Source organism: Aspergillus oryzae, chromosome 6, assembly GCF_000184455.2.
Source record: "Aspergillus oryzae RIB40 DNA, chromosome 6".
Taxonomy (NCBI): Eukaryota; Fungi; Ascomycota; class Eurotiomycetes; order Eurotiales; family Aspergillaceae; genus Aspergillus; species Aspergillus oryzae.
Window position 1 is genome coordinate 318,534 of NC_036440.1, and position 17,004 is coordinate 335,537.

General features: G+C 49.6%; 4 protein-coding genes across 4 annotated transcripts; 3 read left to right on the plus strand and 1 right to left on the minus strand.

The window, feature by feature from the left end:
* Positions 1–4,885: 4,885 nt before the first annotated feature.
* Positions 4,886–7,649, plus strand: AO090020000592 (UBA/TS-N domain protein; the record flags this gene model as incomplete). Its single annotated transcript, XM_023237926.1, has 2 exons — positions 4,886–7,495; positions 7,548–7,649. The coding sequence occupies 2 exons, from the start codon at positions 4,886–4,888 to the stop codon at positions 7,647–7,649; spliced, it is 2,712 nt and encodes a 903-aa protein (XP_023092907.1).
* Positions 7,650–8,042: 393 nt separating this feature from the next.
* Positions 8,043–9,467, minus strand: trm61 (tRNA 1-methyladenosine methyltransferase subunit GCD14; the record flags this gene model as incomplete). The annotated part of the gene is made up of 1 exon (XM_023237927.1): positions 8,043–9,467. The coding sequence occupies one exon, from the start codon at positions 9,465–9,467 to the stop codon at positions 8,043–8,045; it is 1,425 nt and encodes a 474-aa protein (XP_023092906.1).
* Positions 9,468–11,169: 1,702 nt separating this feature from the next.
* Positions 11,170–14,276, plus strand: AO090020000590 (NAD(P)H-dependent flavin oxidoreductase; the record flags this gene model as incomplete). The annotated part of the gene is made up of 4 exons (XM_023237928.1): positions 11,170–11,236; positions 13,169–13,251; positions 13,312–14,040; positions 14,133–14,276. 4 exons carry the CDS (start codon positions 11,170–11,172, stop codon positions 14,274–14,276), a joined length of 1,023 nt encoding a protein of 340 aa, XP_023092905.1.
* Positions 14,277–15,474: 1,198 nt separating this feature from the next.
* AO090020000589 (uncharacterized protein) lies at positions 15,475–16,468 on the plus strand (the record flags this gene model as incomplete). Its single annotated transcript, XM_023237929.1, has 2 exons — positions 15,475–16,342; positions 16,422–16,468. The coding sequence occupies 2 exons, from the start codon at positions 15,475–15,477 to the stop codon at positions 16,466–16,468; spliced, it is 915 nt and encodes a 304-aa protein (XP_023092904.1).
* Positions 16,469–17,004: the final 536 nt, after the last annotated feature.

Genomic DNA, 17,004 nt, shown 5'->3' on the forward strand with positions numbered 1-17,004 from the left:
GCCGGAGTTCTTATTACTATTTACCTGAACTGACTAACATCCTCCTGGTACCGTGTTCTGTCGCTTCTCTGCTCCCGACATACTGAATCTAGTAAGGGCTCCTGTTAGTCCTGAGTATGGAATTTAGCCTGATTCCTCATGCGTAAGACCTTCTCACCAGTAGGACGCAGTATGCATGAGATATATGTAAGTACTGTGATGAAACGGAGTCTGATCGGTGTCATAGACCTATATGGGTAATATCTTAAGCATGTATGTACTGTACATACGTGCCTATATAGTACTATCCGAGTAGGAGTATGGTAAGTAAAAGAAAATTACCATCTCACAATACATTGAATACAATGGTTACCAGTGATTGGCTGTCGTTTATATTTTTCTGGGTCTTACTATTACTATTACTATAATTGATGAAATGTTATTATTAATATGGAGTCCCTCCCGGAGCCGAGATCGATGTCCCAAAGAAATGTTCAAAAAAAATTTAGAAATACTAAGAAAAAATGAGGAGTGTGTGGGAAAAAAAAAAGGAGGGCCCCTCACACTTAGAAGGGAGCACGGACGGTGTACCAAACTCGCGCACAGAGCCATTTCGGGTCCCTCGCCATTCCCAGGAATGCGGATCTAGATTCCTCGCCGGGCCATGTCCGCACCGTCATTTATATTAAAAACCACATATTTTGTCGGGAGGAGAGCATTGATTCCACCTCCCGCTCTTCGATTCCTAAACGGCTGTGGATCAGCTAATACTATCTACGATCACCTAATCTCGGACTGGTTCTCGAGCCAAAAGAACCATTCCCCTCTTTTGGCCTCCTGGTCATTTTACGATAGGTTATCGTCTGCAAGGCACAAGGAACTACCCGAACACAAGTACTCTCTCCATTGGCCCCTGCTTTTCAGATAGATTTTGTAATAATACCATCTGTATGGTATGTCCGATATTGTATCTAAAGCAGTAACCCGGAACCCACTTATTTTCCACTGGACGTGGGTAAGGCTCATATCCTCTATACTTACGGGTCACGGCACTCGTCTTTCACATGACAATGAACAAACCTAACAAAGCTATTATGATTCGACGATGAGCATAAGTCCACCACTTCTAAAGGTCTTAATCAAGTACCGATGCCTGTATCTACCATGATCAAGATGTCTCTGGTACTGTACTACACATTCCCACGTGTAACCAGGTATTGATTTGGTACCTTCTTGTTTGAGTCCTTGGCACTAAACCCTGCCACAAACTGTACTCCATAACTAGAGATAACGTACTTCTTAGTCATCTTTTCTCCATGCATGCCCTAAAGAACAAAATTTTTAAAAAGTTAGAAATCATCTTGACCAGAGTTCTCGTAGGAGGCATCCCGTACAGCCCGAGGAAGATACTGTATTGTGCAGCCCCACTGTAAGCGAGTATTGTATGACTGCTTCCCATAGTTATTGGAAGTTGTTGCCTTGTCAGAAATTCGACTCCATATAATGTGCATCAACCTCCCAGACAAGCATATGTGGGGATTGACTCCAGTGTTGGTCAGTGACTCAGACAGTGGCTCCAGTCGCCACCCCAGAGTTACAAGATGTCTGTTACACCTGGCCATGAAGCTCTGGGACCTAGGATAGTGCTTAGGTATACCATTATCTTACCCCTCATTTAGGGTTATTAGCATTAGCAACTCCGTCAACCACACCAGCGCAACACTAATGCGATGACATGGTTTCTGGCCTTACTGCCGGGTTTTACGGTTTAACTTTCCTTTCCAGCCCCCAGGGCACAAGCAAGGATTGGTAGGCAACAGGACACGTCGGGAGTTACCTTTGAAACCTCAACTCTCCTGTAACTTACTTTCCGCGCCCACGGCTCAGTTTCTCCGAAACTCCACCGTCATCATTAGTACGTATTAGCGGGGACGCCGGAAATGTCCTTGGTTTGATCTAGATAGTCCCGGATACTACCCTGCTACTGATATACATATCTCAGTACCTACTATTCTTACATGCAGTAGTAGTATATTCTGTACCGGATACTAGTGGCGTGATTATCTCCTGGAAGGGGGAAGGGAGGGGGGGAAAGGGGAAGTGCCCCTCCAACAGCTAAAAAGTAATATGCGAACTACTAAGTGCGAGTGGTCATACTTGCAGCGAAGGATTTCGGATGCATCAACTCTAGTATGAATCTTGACAGGTGCAGATAGAGTATATGCATGACCTCAGAATAACTTAACCTGCCTGCCAATTGAGGAAATCGGTAGGTGTTAGTAATGACAAGGTTCTAGGGATGCCCAAAACTCAAAATGAAATTATCGAAGAAATCTCGGAGAATAGTTCCCGGACACAACTTCTAGCTTCTCGATGCATGCCACGGATTGGGTGCGGAGGAACCGAAGTAAGCGTACTCCGTGATCCTTCCAGGCTGTATTACGATTGACCCAGCCAGCAAATTACCTAGTGATCCCTAGCAACGAGAGCCAACCGTTAGTAGTCACATAACATACACATGACCACCTGGTTTTGATTGGTCGGATAGGTCTTCATGACAGCCATGACAGGAGAACGGAAAGGCGGGCTGTTAATCTATCTGTTACCCATCCTTACCCCGTATGCCGTCTAATCTACATCCTTTCTATTGGTCGGGTTTAAGCTGTTCTCATAGCTTGCAGGATTCGTATTAGACAACAAGCTTTGTCGCGATACAGCGCATATGTTCCATTGCGTTGCTTGACCTTGCTGACCTCTCTGGCTCCCTTCTCATTCTTAAGCCTTGGAGTTTTCAATGTCTTTCCCACGACTGCGTGGTTTGCCGAGAGTCTCCTAATCGGCGGAGCGCAATTTCTTCAGCCGGTGGCTGCCCCTTCGCTCGAGCCTCCCTACAGATGTGTTCCTAGCCGAGTAAATCTTTTAGACTGATTCCGAGCTATAGACAACGGTAGCTTGGACAACCCTAAGGGACATGCCATACCTTCGCTCACCCATCTTTTCTTGAATTGGACAAGGAAATACAAGTGTCGTTATGGCCGTGTTTCATTCTGACAGTCCATTGAGGAAGGGGGTCAACCTGAGAGGAAAGCAACTCCGGATTGGGTTCCGAGACCCCGTCTTGCCCTGCATCTTTAGACACTCCAATCGTGATGAAGATTCATGTATCATGCATGCTAATATATAGTGTCAGAATGACATGCATTGTGTCTCTTTTGTGTCTATTTCGTCTATCTGTGCACGAGCACTTTCCAAACCAAACTTGCATGGTTGCACATGGAGGTAATGCTCATGCTATATGAGCAAAGATCTAGGGGTTGGGGTCTTTTGATGACTTGAAATCCCTGATCAGCATCTGCAGATTGGCATCATCCCTATTAGGTCGGCATTGCAAACGAGAACTTCATAAACAGTCATGCCGATTGTTTTTTTATTGAATGCTGGTAAATTATTATCCACCACAGGGGCTCCCTTCAATGTTGACGAGACCACCAGCATCTAGCAAACTTCACTAATGGCGTAGAGCTCCACCTGGTGCCCATGGTATACAGGTTGTTTCTCAAATTCTACCGGTTGTGTTATGGATAGCGTCGAAGGCCAAAAAGCTATTATTCAGTTTCTAGCATGTAACTAGAATACACTGCAATGAGTGATCATTAATGGCCTGTAGTACCATCACTATGCTTTGTCAGCTAGTGATTATCTCCAGTCTTACAATTCCACGATCATAATCTTCGTCAGGAGTGAGTTCATTCAAGGATGAGGAGTCAAATAACAGTCCAGCCTTTGAATTTCTAACACAATGAGCTTAGGGTAGTAATGTCAGTTACACAGGATACAAAGAAAAGAAAAAGCGGCTGATGCCACCTCAAGGTTACCCAAAACTCAGCTTATACTTATACTAACATTCAATCTTCATTATCCACTGCTTTGAAGATACTCAATGATTATGTTTGTTGAAGCAGCTTGCCATGTCCATATCATATATAGCTTAGATAAGTAAAGCACTTCAGCATGGGCATCTTTTCAAGCCACAACCTACTGCTTGAGCCTGAATGACTCTCGATATATTGTCAGTTAATTTGCAGTGTACGTAAATTTCTTCGCTAAAGCTCAGAATACCCCAACGCCTTAATGTGTCTCGATGGAGAACGGCACGGCCTTTGGAGTTACAGTGTGCAAACGGATTAGTCTGCTTCTGCATCTACCTCTCTCGCAAAGTCTCTCAGTGGTAACCTGAGCTGGACTGTCCGGGCAAAAGTGGGATACAGCATGGTGACTAACCCACCAGCGGCTAGCTCTATGGAGTATAGTACAGAGTAGACGGGAGTGATCATGAGTGGAGGAGATTCTTCGACGCAATTCGGACATAACAAAGGGCTATCTTTGTCTTTGGTACTACGTACTATATGTCCCACTCCTTAGCTGGCCACTCCATATGCTACGCCTTCCTGTCCGTAAACAAATTCGGAGTGGCGGAAAATATCAATGAGAATACAGCTAGTTTGTCCACTTGGTAAAAAGATTTTGACAAAGTAGATAACGGGTCCGGAAGCTGCTGTATTTGGTAACACGTGCCACTGAAGTCACGCTTGAACGACATCAGCCACACCCCACTAGCTGCTCAGCCACAATGACGGCCGCGGCCCTCGATCTCCAGGGGAAGTTAACACTGTCTCAAAAAACATTTACTGTAATGCAGTGTGCCAAGTGGTCAGTTCTTGATTAATGCTTGCTTTGTGAATATTTCCGGATGCTCTATACACCAGACGCTCTATCACACGAACAGGATCAGCTCACTCGATCGTTGATGGTGAGGCTAGACCATGGAACTACTTATCTCCCCCGATCTCTATCCTAATTCAGTCCTCCCAGACACCTCCCTATTCGTACTAAATTGACTATCGCCATGGACGATCTGAGCGGCCTGAATTGGAATTCCACTTCGTCCAATGACCCCCGTAAACCCCCACCTATGAGCTCCAGCCTCTTGTTTCCAAATGTGAGACGCAATGATACCTCCGGCCGATCTACTCCTCTTTCTGCCTCCTCCGGGGCTTCAAACCCGCCCTCCAAGTCTGCAACACCGGACAAGGACAGCTTCGCGAACCTCGTATCTTTCAATTCGTCTAACCCAAATAAGAACCTGTCCCTTATCGAGCAGCAGAAGAGGCTACAAGAAGAGAGAGCCAAGAAAGAGGCAGAGAATCGATCTCGGTTCGAAACACAATATGGGGCGCAAAATGCTCAATTCTGGGATAATCTCGAGAAGGGTGGCCACAAACCTGCTGCAATTGGCATGACCTCTACTCAGCAAAAAGTCCAGTCCGCTGATGAAGATGATCTCCTTGCCGCATTTGACGCTTCGGCACCTGTTGATGCATCGACTCACTTCCCCGTACCTAGTCCAAGCCCGACGCCACGGGTAGACGCCAGGTCGCCGCAGCCCACCCCCAATGGATCCTCTGCAGCGCCACAGTCCTCTGGAATGTCGTTCATGGACGACGACGATGATCCTTTCGGCCTTAATCAATTGAAACCTAAACCAAATCCTCCTCCGCCGCCGCCGCAACCTGCAGAGACTGACGATGATGACTTCCTGGGCTTGCTGGGTAAGCCCGTTTCTGAAGTCCGCCGACCGGAACCACCAGCCAAACCTCCAACTCCAGAGCGCGCAGACCCTACCCCATCTCCCAAGCCGTCAAATGGGACTGACCGAGCAATTGCAGAGCTCGTTGATATGGGATTTCCTGCAGATAAAGCTAGCCAAGCTCTACGCATGACGTCATCCGGAACTGATGTTCAAGCTGCGGTCTCATTGCTTCTCACGCAGGCGCACGAAGAATCTCGACAAAAGTCTGGAAGTAGACCAACGGCTCAAGAACGCTACCCGAGCCATGAGAGCCGGAGCAGAGATCGGGCCGGGAGGTCGGATCGCGATATGCCATCGTGGATGCAACAGGAGCGGACCCATTCTTCAAGGCGCCGCGAGGATAATCGGTCACCTTCGACAGCAGACAAGGATCCGTCGCAGATTGCCGCTGCATTCGGCAATAACTTGTTAAAAACAGCAAACTCGCTGTGGAAGACTGGTAGCAAGAAGGTTCAACAAGTCGTTAATGACTTCAACACAGACCAAGATCCGAACCAGCCCCGGTGGCTCAGAGATCCGTCTGCCCGCGAGGAGCCCTCACCTAGGGAACACCGGCGCTTTCCTGATCAGTCTCAGAAACAGCCAGCTGACTTCACTGACGAGGCTCTTCTCCTTGAATCCGGTGTAGATCCTCGTGCTTCACGCAAGCCAACAAGGTCCAACGATGGACCCCCACCTCGCACCCTTAGCGATAGCTATCGAGGCCAGCCTTCTCCAGTTGGTGACAGAAATATGCAACAGCCGGCCTTTATGCGACAACAGCAGCCAAGCCAGACGAAGGATCCCAGAGCCCGATTGACCAAATCTGCAGTAGAAGAACAGTCAGCACAAGCATATGTGAGCCCAGCGAGAAGAAAACGACCAACCGCACAATCTCCAGCCCCTGCGCAGAATGTTGACTTATTCGATTCTCCGGCTCCACGGCCTGCTGAGCGCCCTAGACTGTCACCCTCGCCGGCGCAGCCCACGCGGCCAGCTGTTACATCTAAACCTCTGCCTGCGCGACCAAAAGCTCCGCCCCGAGTCATCCCTCAAGTATCACAGGACGCTCTGGCATCCACGCATCATCATCGGACGAAAGCGGCTGAAGCTTATAAGAGAGGTGATTATGCAGCTGCCCACGAGGCATTTTCCGCAGCTCTGTCGTTGCTACCTGACAAGTACCCCCTTGCGATCATCATCCGCAGCAATCGTGCCATGACAGCACTGAAGGTTGGTGAGCCTAAGGTGGCAATTGGCGATGCAGACACTATCCTGGATGTGATTGGCCCTTCGAAGGGCGAGGCCGAGAGCATTGAAATCGGAAACGGTGAACCCAGTAAACCGATGAAGGATTTCTTCGGCAAAGCCTTGATGCGCAAGGCCGAGGCCCTCGAGCAATTAGAGCGATGGGCAGATGCTGCACAGGCGTGGAAACAGGCGGTTGAAAACGGCCACGGTGGTAGCACCAGTATCCAAGGCCGCAACAGATGTGAGAAAGCTGCCGGCATTAGCAAACCTGTTTCGAAACCTTCAGCCCCTGCTAGGCGGCCGCCTGCTCCTGCACCTAAGAAGTCTGCACTTGATGACCTGCAAGGTGGCAGCTCTTCATCTGCCAACTCCGCCGCTGTCAGTCGGTTGCGAGAAGCCAACAAAGCCGCTGAGCGTGCCGATGAAGAGAAATTCGCTCTTACAGAAAGTGTGGATGCTCGACTAACTGCCTGGAAGAACGGCAAGCAGGACAATCTACGAGCGCTTTTGGGCAGTTTGGACACTGTTCTGTGGCCGGAGGCTGGGTGGAAAAAGATCAACATGTCGGAACTGATTATGCCGAACAAGGTCAAGGTGCAATATATGAAGGGGATCGCCAAGGTGCACCCAGACAAGGTACGCCTGCTTCTTAAGAATACTATATCACAGCAGCTAATGATCGGTACAGCTTTCTACCAATGCCACGACGGAACAGCGAATGATCGCTGGTGCAGTGTTCGGCACGCTCAATGAAGCATGGGATAAATTCAAGGCGGAGAATAATCTATAAGGATCAACATCGCATTTACTGTTCTAGCTGACTAGAACAATATTCTACTTTAACGCAATACCCACTATTGTCCGGATTTCCGCTCCCTTATTTCTATGCTATGGAATGGAACTGCGTAGGATTGACCATAGATCCATATTGTACATAGAGGTCTTTACATGTGTCATGAAATCAAGGCTTTTGTTTCTCTTTTTCTGACCAGGGGTCATTTGTGTATATATTCCTTAGAAAGTGACCTTCAGCCTGTCATTAGTATTCTTTGTTGACTTATCAGATATGACTGCAAGTCTGGTTCTGGCATGGGAAACCAGCGAATTAACAAAATTTATCCAAGAAGACAGAACATAATACAGCACCTAAAGCATGGTTCTAGTAAGGTAAGTCTGATACCTTCTATTCCTTTTGGGACTCCGTCTCCGGTTGACTTTGCTCTTTTCTTTGCAGGTCGCGTTTCTCCCTTGATTCCCTTTTCAGTTGCTTCTTACTCTTTTGTGGTCCCTGCGGTTCCTGCACCCGGTTTGACGGCCATTTCTCACGGCAGCGCTTTTCATCCTCCTCCGTCCATTCCCGAGGCAAAATAGCAAAGACAAGGTAAGATGTATGATTCTTAAGGTCCAATTCTGACCTGGTCATCACACGACCCTGCTTATACACTGGGACCTCAGATTCTTGCTGGCCACCCTTTGCCTCATTTTCAGCTTTAGGGGCAGGGGTGCTGTCGCCGTCACTTTGATTCTGCGTTGCACGGAACAACTGGGCACGTTCCTCAAGGGCACGCGTTCTCTCAACCGCTTCGTCAACGGATTTGGGGAAGACCACTGTTCCGCGAATGTTCCCGAGATCTAACCCAACTCGTTCTCGCTTGACCTCGATTCTACGGTTGTTGACTTCCACCATTGATATTCCCAACCAGCCCAATTGGCGGAGTGTGCTGATAGTACGCTGTACCTGTTCAAGACAGGGAGAGAATGTACATATATAGACCGGGGATGTAGGATCAAGCGGTGATTCCGTACCCTCGGGTGGGTTGCGAACGAGATGCTTAAGAGCTAGCCAAGGAGCAGGCAGATCAAGGAAAATCGCATTCGCCTTTGGGGATTTGCCTGTCTTCGGGTCCCCGAGGAGGAACCCATCCTCATAGACATCACGGTGTGTTACCTCCACCAGTCCATCGAGGCCATGCTGGTTCACCTCCACGCGAACCTTCTCCGCCCGCTGCGCGTGAAATTCAAAACTGCAGACTTTGCCAAGCCTTCTCTTTTTCGTCGGTTGATCATCTGAAGGATATCCATTGAACACTGCCCGCACGGAGGCATGGGTGAAAGAGCCACTTCCAGCTCCCGCTTCAATTACGGTACTTCCAGGACGCGCGCGTAACCGATGGAGGATGTAGCTGTAGTCCGGTGTATAAACGACTTGAGTACGATGAGGGAGCGACGCGGTCCATAGTTCTGGTGTGGGGTAAAGGAGGTGAAGGAAACCGCTGGAGGCTGCCACTGGGGTCTGCGGAGAAGGCTTATCTTCGGCCTGGGTGGACGAATCCAGCTCGTCCGCTTTCCGTTTCATCTTCTGCGTACGGCCCCGGGACCCCGTGTCTACCTTGGATGCGATGATCTGTGAGCCCCATGGTTGATCGCAAAGCGTGATATGCGGAAATGAGCCGAAGCGGGTGTTGGTGACTTTTCCTTCCTTATATCCTCCGTTCTTTTCGTCATGGAGCTGGAGAATCGTCGGGATCGTCTGATCTCTGCGGAGTTGAAGCAGAGCAAGATTGTCGAGTTGCGACCGTGAGCCGGGGGTTAAAAAGGGGGAATGCATTGCGACTGCGTGTGGTGTTGCCGCTTCAAATATTCTTTCGCAATCGCAAAATCTCGGACGAGCTCAAAAGCTTCTATCATTCTGGGGCAGCCATTAAAGATCCGATCTAGACCCGACTGGGACAGTAATTAGGGCTCAGGGCTAGAAGATTAGGGTGATGCTCCCACCGCATTGGAAATCTAGTTTATCATTGGATGATGACCCTCTGGCGCATCCATTGAATGCTTGACTCAGGTTGGTTGTCAGGCTGGCCTCCAGGCACCCCTCTCGTAGTTTGGATTATTTGTCCCTCTTTTGGAGCTCCGTTCCTGATGCCCCTCACCTCTCACCGACTTCCTCGCCTGGTCTCCCATTTCCTCACTAATCGGTCGAAACAACGCTTGTCGCTCTTTTACCCTGTGGCCCTTCTCTCCAGATCCAGATCTATGGCCACCGCACGCCAACAACCGCAATGGCAGCAGCCACCCCTCCACCCTGAAGCCGAAAAAAGCCTGCCGCCGCTGAAAGTTTGGAACTCGTTAACGCGTTCGAAGAACCCTTTTATTCCCATCGATAAGGAGGGCAAGAAAGTTTCTTGGTATGCGTGCGGACCGACTGTCTACGACGACGCCCATCTGGGCCATGCTAGAAACTATGTTAGCACTGATATCATTCGGCGTATCATGCGTGACTACTTCAAGTTCGACGTGAACTTTGTCATGAATATTACAGACGTTGATGACAAGGTACGCTATCAACCGTACCCTTCGCGATTCGGGCTGTCTTCACGACTGGGTGGAATGCGACGCTAATGAGTCACAGATTATCCTTAGAGGCCGACAACAGCATTTATTCACGGAGTTCACTTCCGAGCACCCTACGATCGCTGGCGATGTCTTGGACGTTGCCAAAAAAGCATACACTGCATACATCAAGAAGAACCTGCCATTGCTGAGCCCAGATCTGCCCGTGTCTCAATATAAGGATGAGGTAGAGAAGACCTACGCTACCGTGCTGAATGGAGGACCGCTACCGGGCAACGAGAAGGCCGGTGACGATGAAGCGAAGGCTAAAATGCACATTAAAACTGTTGCATCAGCAGCAAAGGTAATCGCGGAGGCGGAACAATCGGGCGAGCGGCCTAAAGGCTTTGCGGAGAAGTTCTACACGGAAGCTCAAGATCTCCTTCTGCCGTACTTAGATTCATTAAAGGGAACCTCGATCAATGCGGACGACCATGGAATTTTCACCAAGTTGACCAAGAGATATGAGGAGCGGTTCTTGAAGGATATGCGGGATCTGAACGTCCTCGACCCTAACGAAATCACTCGAGTAACCGAGTATGGTGCAGAAATTGCTGATTTCGTGGAGAAAATTGTGAAGAATAACTTCGGCTACGTTACGGATGATGGCTCTGTCTACTTTGATATTGAAGCTTTCGAGGCTGCTGGCCACCCGTACGCCCGGCTGGAACCCTGGAACCGTTCAGATAGCAAGCTGTTGGCTGAAGGAGAAGGTTCCTTGACAAAGAAAGCTACAGATAAGCGATCTGCATCTGATTTCGCCCTCTGGAAGGCTTCGAAGCCTGGTGAGCCTAGCTGGGCGAGCTCCTGGGGTCGTGGAAGACCCGGATGGCATATTGAGTGCTCTGCCATGGCTTCCGCACGGTTGGGCAAGCAGCTGGACATCCATTCGGGTGGTGTCGACCTTGCGTTCCCTCACCATGACAACGAACTTGCGCAAAGCGAGGCATACTGGGCAGACAGCCATAACCATTCACACGACGAACAGTGGGTTAACTATTTCTTCCACATGGGACACCTGTCCATCCAGGGCTCTAAGATGTCTAAGTCTCTGAAGAATTTCACTACCATTCGTGAGGCATTGGAAAGGAAGGAGTGGACCCCCCGGAGCTTGAGAATTGTGTTCCTGTTGGGCGGCTGGAAGGATGGTGTTGAAATCACCGATGACCTTGTTAGCGCTGGTAGCTCGTGGGAGGAGAAGGTGAACAACTTTTTCATCAAGGTGAAGGACCCCGCTGCCCTGCAAGGTTCTGGCACGGACGATACTCTCGCCACTGCTTTGGCAGATGGCCAGAAGGCTGTCTATGAGCACCTGTGCGACTCGTTCAACACCCCGGGAGCCATGTATGCTATTTCTGAGCTTATCACGAAATACAACAGCGCCGACAAGTCAGCCGTCAACCCCAAGGACGTTGAGGCTGTGGCCCGGTGGGTGACTTCTATGGTCAATATCTTTGGCCTCAATGGCAAGGCTGCTGCCGACAGTCAAGAAATCGGATGGTCTGGTATTGACGTCCCCGAAGAGGCCAAGCCCTTCCTCCACCCACTGTCCTCCATGCGTGACTCTCTGCGACAGGCCGCACGGGCGAAGGAAGGAGTCAACGCCAAGACCATTGCTGAGATCGTCGATCGTGAAGCTCTTCCCGAGCAGGAGGTCACAGATTCCACGAAGCCTTATGCTGACGTCTTGAGCAATTTCCGTAACAAACTGTCGTCACTTGAGGAATCGAATAACATCAGCAAGGAGGTTTTGGCACTCTGCGATCGTGTTCGCGATATCGATTTGTTCGAAGTCGGCGTGTATCTTGAAGATCGAGACAACTTGCCTGCACTCGTTCGCCCAGTGACTCGCGAGTTGATCCAGGCTCGGGAAGAGAAGGCCAGGCGGGCGCAGCAAAAGCAGCTTGAAAAGGAGAAGAAGGAAAAGGAAGCCTTGGAAAGGCTGCAGAAGGGCAAGCTCAGCCACCTGGAGATGTTCCGGACAAACGAATATAGCGCGTGGGATGACGAGGGTCTCCCCACCCGCGATGCGGCTGGCGAGGAGATCGCTAAGAGCCGGGCTAAGAAGCTTCGGAAAGACTGGGAGAGACAGAAGAAGCTGCACGAGCAGTGGCTGGCCAGCCAAATGGGAGCAAAATAAAAGAGTTAGGATATTTCTGCTGATTTGTGGTTACATTCGCTTATACCTATATGCATTGATGGCGTTCTAGTTCCTCCAGCCATAAAGGAATCTATATACATGTTTTCGGGGTTACACTGTGTTCATTTGATGTTAGAGATGTGGTATAGTAGATACAAGCACTTTGTTCACACATTCTCTAGTCATGGGACTATGGCGAAGGGAATCATGTGCTCCCTATCAATCATTCATAAAAGTCGCCGCGTAATCACATGCGGGGATGGCATTCGCAACAACATACTATGCGATGGGGACAAATGGCAAGGATCTCCCTATTTTATGCAAATATGCTACCATGTCATCCGTCATTCAGGACTTATTTCCCCAGCTGTCAACTTGCGGCATTCCCCCGCATTCTTGTTCTCTCCAGGGGCCGTCCTGAATATTAATCTCGCCGACCCGACCGTCGGTCGGCCACGAACCTCGGTAACTCTTCCCCACGGCAGAATCTCCGCGGGTACAAAGAAGTCGCATTCCTTTGCTGATCCGAAGGCCACTCTTTTAATAGCCTGTTGTTCGTGATACCCTTCACTGATAGATTATACATTCTCTGTTCATATTAATTATTAGAGCCACCGTCGAGTCGGCCGCTATCTAGAAGTACATACGCTCAATCTCAGTTGCATACAGTTAGAACAGGAACAAAATGGGCTTCAACACTGCACTGACAAGGAAGCTGGGCATCACAGGTACCTAGGCTTACTCCCCGGAGATATTGGTGTCTAACTAACCGCTCGCAGTCCCTGTCGTCCAGGGTGGTATGCAATGGGTTGGATACGCTGAACTCGCCGCAGCGGTCAGCAACGCTGGAGGCCTTGGAATCGTACGTATCAGATCACATGCGAAAGCAAATGAAGACGAATATCGCTGATTATCCATCCAGCTCACTGCCCTCACCCAACCCACCCCCGAAGACCTCCGCAAAGAGATCCGGAAATGTCGCTCAATGACCAAGAAGCCCTTCGGTGTCAACCTGACTCTCCTCCCCGCCCTTGTGCCCCCAGACTACGCTGCCTACGCCCAGGTTATCATCGATGAGGGTGTCAAGATTGTCGAGACGGCCGGAAACAACCCCGGTCCGGTGATTACCCAGCTGAAGAAAGCCAACACCACTATCCTGCACAAGTGCACGACAATCCGTCACGCTAAATCTGCCGTCAAGCTGGGTGTTGACTTCCTGTCCATCGACGGTTTCGAGTGTGCTGGCCACGTCGGCGAACATGACATCACCAACTTCATCCTCCTCAACCGCGCCCGTCAGGATCTGGGCGTCCCCTTCATTGCATCGGGCGGATTTGCAGACGGATACGGCCTGGCCGCGGCCCTGTCACTGGGCGCCGAAGGTATCAACATGGGCACGCGGTTCATGTGTACGATCGAGGCCCCCATCCACCACAACGTGAAGGAGGCCATCGTGAAGGCCGAGGAGACAGACACCGCCCTGGTGCTGAGACGGTGGAAGAACACAACCCGTCTGTTTGCCAATAAGGTCTCTAAGGAGGCTCTCAAGGTGGAGAAGGAAAGCAAGTCCGGAGAGTTCAGTGACGTTGCCCCGTTCGTCAGTGGCAAGAGGGGTAGGGAGGTTTTCTTGAACGGTGATGTCGATTTCGGAGTATGTGTATCCTATTTTTGCTTAGTCTCGTCCCTCTCCCTTTAGGATTCCAGGGGAAACGTGCCGAATCCTTGCTAACCGTTCCATTTTAGGTCTGGACTGCCGGTCAGGTCATCGGTTTGATCCATGATATTCCCACCTGTGCACAGCTGCTCCAGCGCATTGAGAAAGAGGCCCTGGAATCGATGCAGCGGAACCAGTCGTTGTACACGGCAACGCCGCAGAGCAAGCTTTAAGTGGCTGTTTGTTTTGTTCTCATAGGTTTTCTTCGATACTTTGTTACCAGGCACAGAGACTTTGTATGTAAGGCATAGAACTAGTGATACTACGGCAATGCAATGATGACATGGACAGTTGGTGCATGACAAATAATACAACCATCCCTTGCAGCCCTTGAAATAAGCAGAACGCCACACCCCCCAAGAAAGGAGGACAGAAGAGAAAAGCCACAAAATCAAGAAAAAGAAAAAAAAAAATAACCCCCGACACCCACGAAGTCGGAGTATTGATAAAAAAAATCCCCAGAAATCGTACACGTTCGCTGCACGAAAATTGGCATCTCACGAGCCCCCGACCCAAGAGTCAGAATTAGCCCTAACCCGCAGCCTAGCACCCTCAACGCTACAAAGTACATGTTGTACAACAACTTACCACCTCTAACCTCCCTTACTCTCCCAGAGGTCCAGCATACATGGAATTCTTATTAAGATCAACCCTGCAATCACCATAATAACCTCACATCTACACAAACTCCCGCACACACACCGCCAAAGTCACCAATCAATCCCATACTTTCCCCGCGGAAGTAAAACCCAGATACTAGGAACTTAGTAGCTAGTAGCACAACAGCCCTTAACACGAAATGCATCCTTACATCCCATTGCACCTGCTACCCTTACCCTCCTTACATTTAAACCAAACTCAACCTCCAGAAGAACCACAAAGGTAAACATGGAAAGCGGGCCAGGAACCAGGAACCAAAGTCAAAAAGTGCCCGGTCGTAGTAACAGGGCAACCGCATATAACCCCTCCCCTCGAAGACCGCCATCCCTCACTCACTAACTCATCACCACCAGCAACAAACTACTCCTTCACCCACTCAACCGGGAGTAAGAGTACAGCGCATACTATACATATACATCCCCACTGCATAAGTCAGGTACCATCCTGCAAGAATCAACGCACCTCGACTATCCCTATACTACATTCCCCACCTGGGGTTGTGTCCAGGGAAAGAGAAGAAAGAGACCTTCCATTCCCCCGCAATCAATATAGCCCAAAACGAACAAATCCAAACAAAAACAGCGGCTTTATCGATAGTCATATAAACCCTCCTCGATCGACCCCTCATCGCCTGTCACGGAGGGTGTTCGTCCAAGTCCAGACGACGTTGAAAACTGGATAAGAGGGGAACAACGGGATAAGAAGAAAACAATGAGTATCTTATCTAAGATCTTCAGATCCTGTCTTCAGGGTCGACGGAGACAGAGACATAAACAGAAACATGATCGTGACACGCCTCCGGCTGTGCCGCCTAAGGATCCGGTTCCTTATTCGTGTCCTCCTGGGATGAAACCTGATTTGGTGAAGAAGCCGTCTATTCGGATCGTGGAGAAGGATGAGGATGATGAGGGGAGACCTGGGTCTCGGTGTGGGGGTGGTTATGGGAAGGGGGTTGAGGCGCCTGTGAAGGTGTCTGAGGAGACTATTGTTGCTGTTGAGGGGGATACTGGGTTTGAGGCTGTGGAAAGGAATTTCAAAGATGAAGAAGGTGAACAGAATGAAGAGAAAGAGTGTGATCAAGACAAGCAAGATGATACGGAATCACACTGTATCCCCGAGAGACCGCAAAGGAAAAACACCGTCAAGGGTCCCGAGGTCAGGAGTCGGATGATCGAAGACATCCCCGAAGAAACCGACACAGAGACCGAATCGAAGACAAACGAACCCGACCAAGAAACAGACACAACAATCCCAGCCAAAGATGAAAAGGGCATGCCAGCCTGGCGGGTCAGTCGCCGCAAATCTCTCGTCGAGATCATCAACCTCCTGCAAGCTACTGCGGCGTCGGCGCCCAAATTATCCAGTATCCGACTCCCCAGCATCCCGCCCAAATCGCCGCTTCGCACGCGCGGCTCGGTGGCATCGCTCTCTTCGTCCGCGTCTTCGGCCACGATGACGGAAGATGAGCCAGCCAATCTGAAGAAAGAACGAAGGATGGCCGCGGTGATGTTTCGTAATGGTCGGTTTGGGAACCGCAAATCGGCGGATGAGTCGATGATAACATCAGATACGGCTACCGGTAAGGAGAAGCCTCTTTTTTGCTAGGAATGGCGTTTGGGGTTCGGGGTTTTTTCTTTGGTGTACTTGGTCGATATCAGGGGGTTTTGTTTCCTTTCTGAGGATGTTTTGGACTGGGAATTCTTGATGTGTATACTATTTTGGGGGCTTTTGTACAGGTGATCTTCTGGTGTGGGGGATGTATGATATTGGTGTGTTCATCTTTCTTTTCGACGATGTCTTATGTATGAATAGTATCAATTCAAAGTCAGAGAATGCAGTGGAAATTCGTCAATGTAGGGACTGTATCGGAACTTATCCCTGGTAGACTATTAGTATCAGTCATGAATCATTTGTAGTGTCTAACCTATGATGATGATAAGTGTACTAAGAAAGATATCCACGAGAATCGACCCCTTGTTGTAACTAACGATCCACGATAAACTCGATACTGATACATCAAATGGTCATGGCGCCGAAGGAAAAGACGTAGAGCGTTGTCAAGACCTCAGCGATCACGCGTTTGTAGGTGACGCGTAACAACTATAGAAGACTTGCTATGCGAACAGTGGAATGTTTTCACTCAAGAGATAGGTTGGCTCCATCTCTTCTGCGAATATGGGAACTATCAAGGGTAGACTCAAGTCTCTTGCTCATAAAAGAGGAATGAGCCCGTCCGGCACA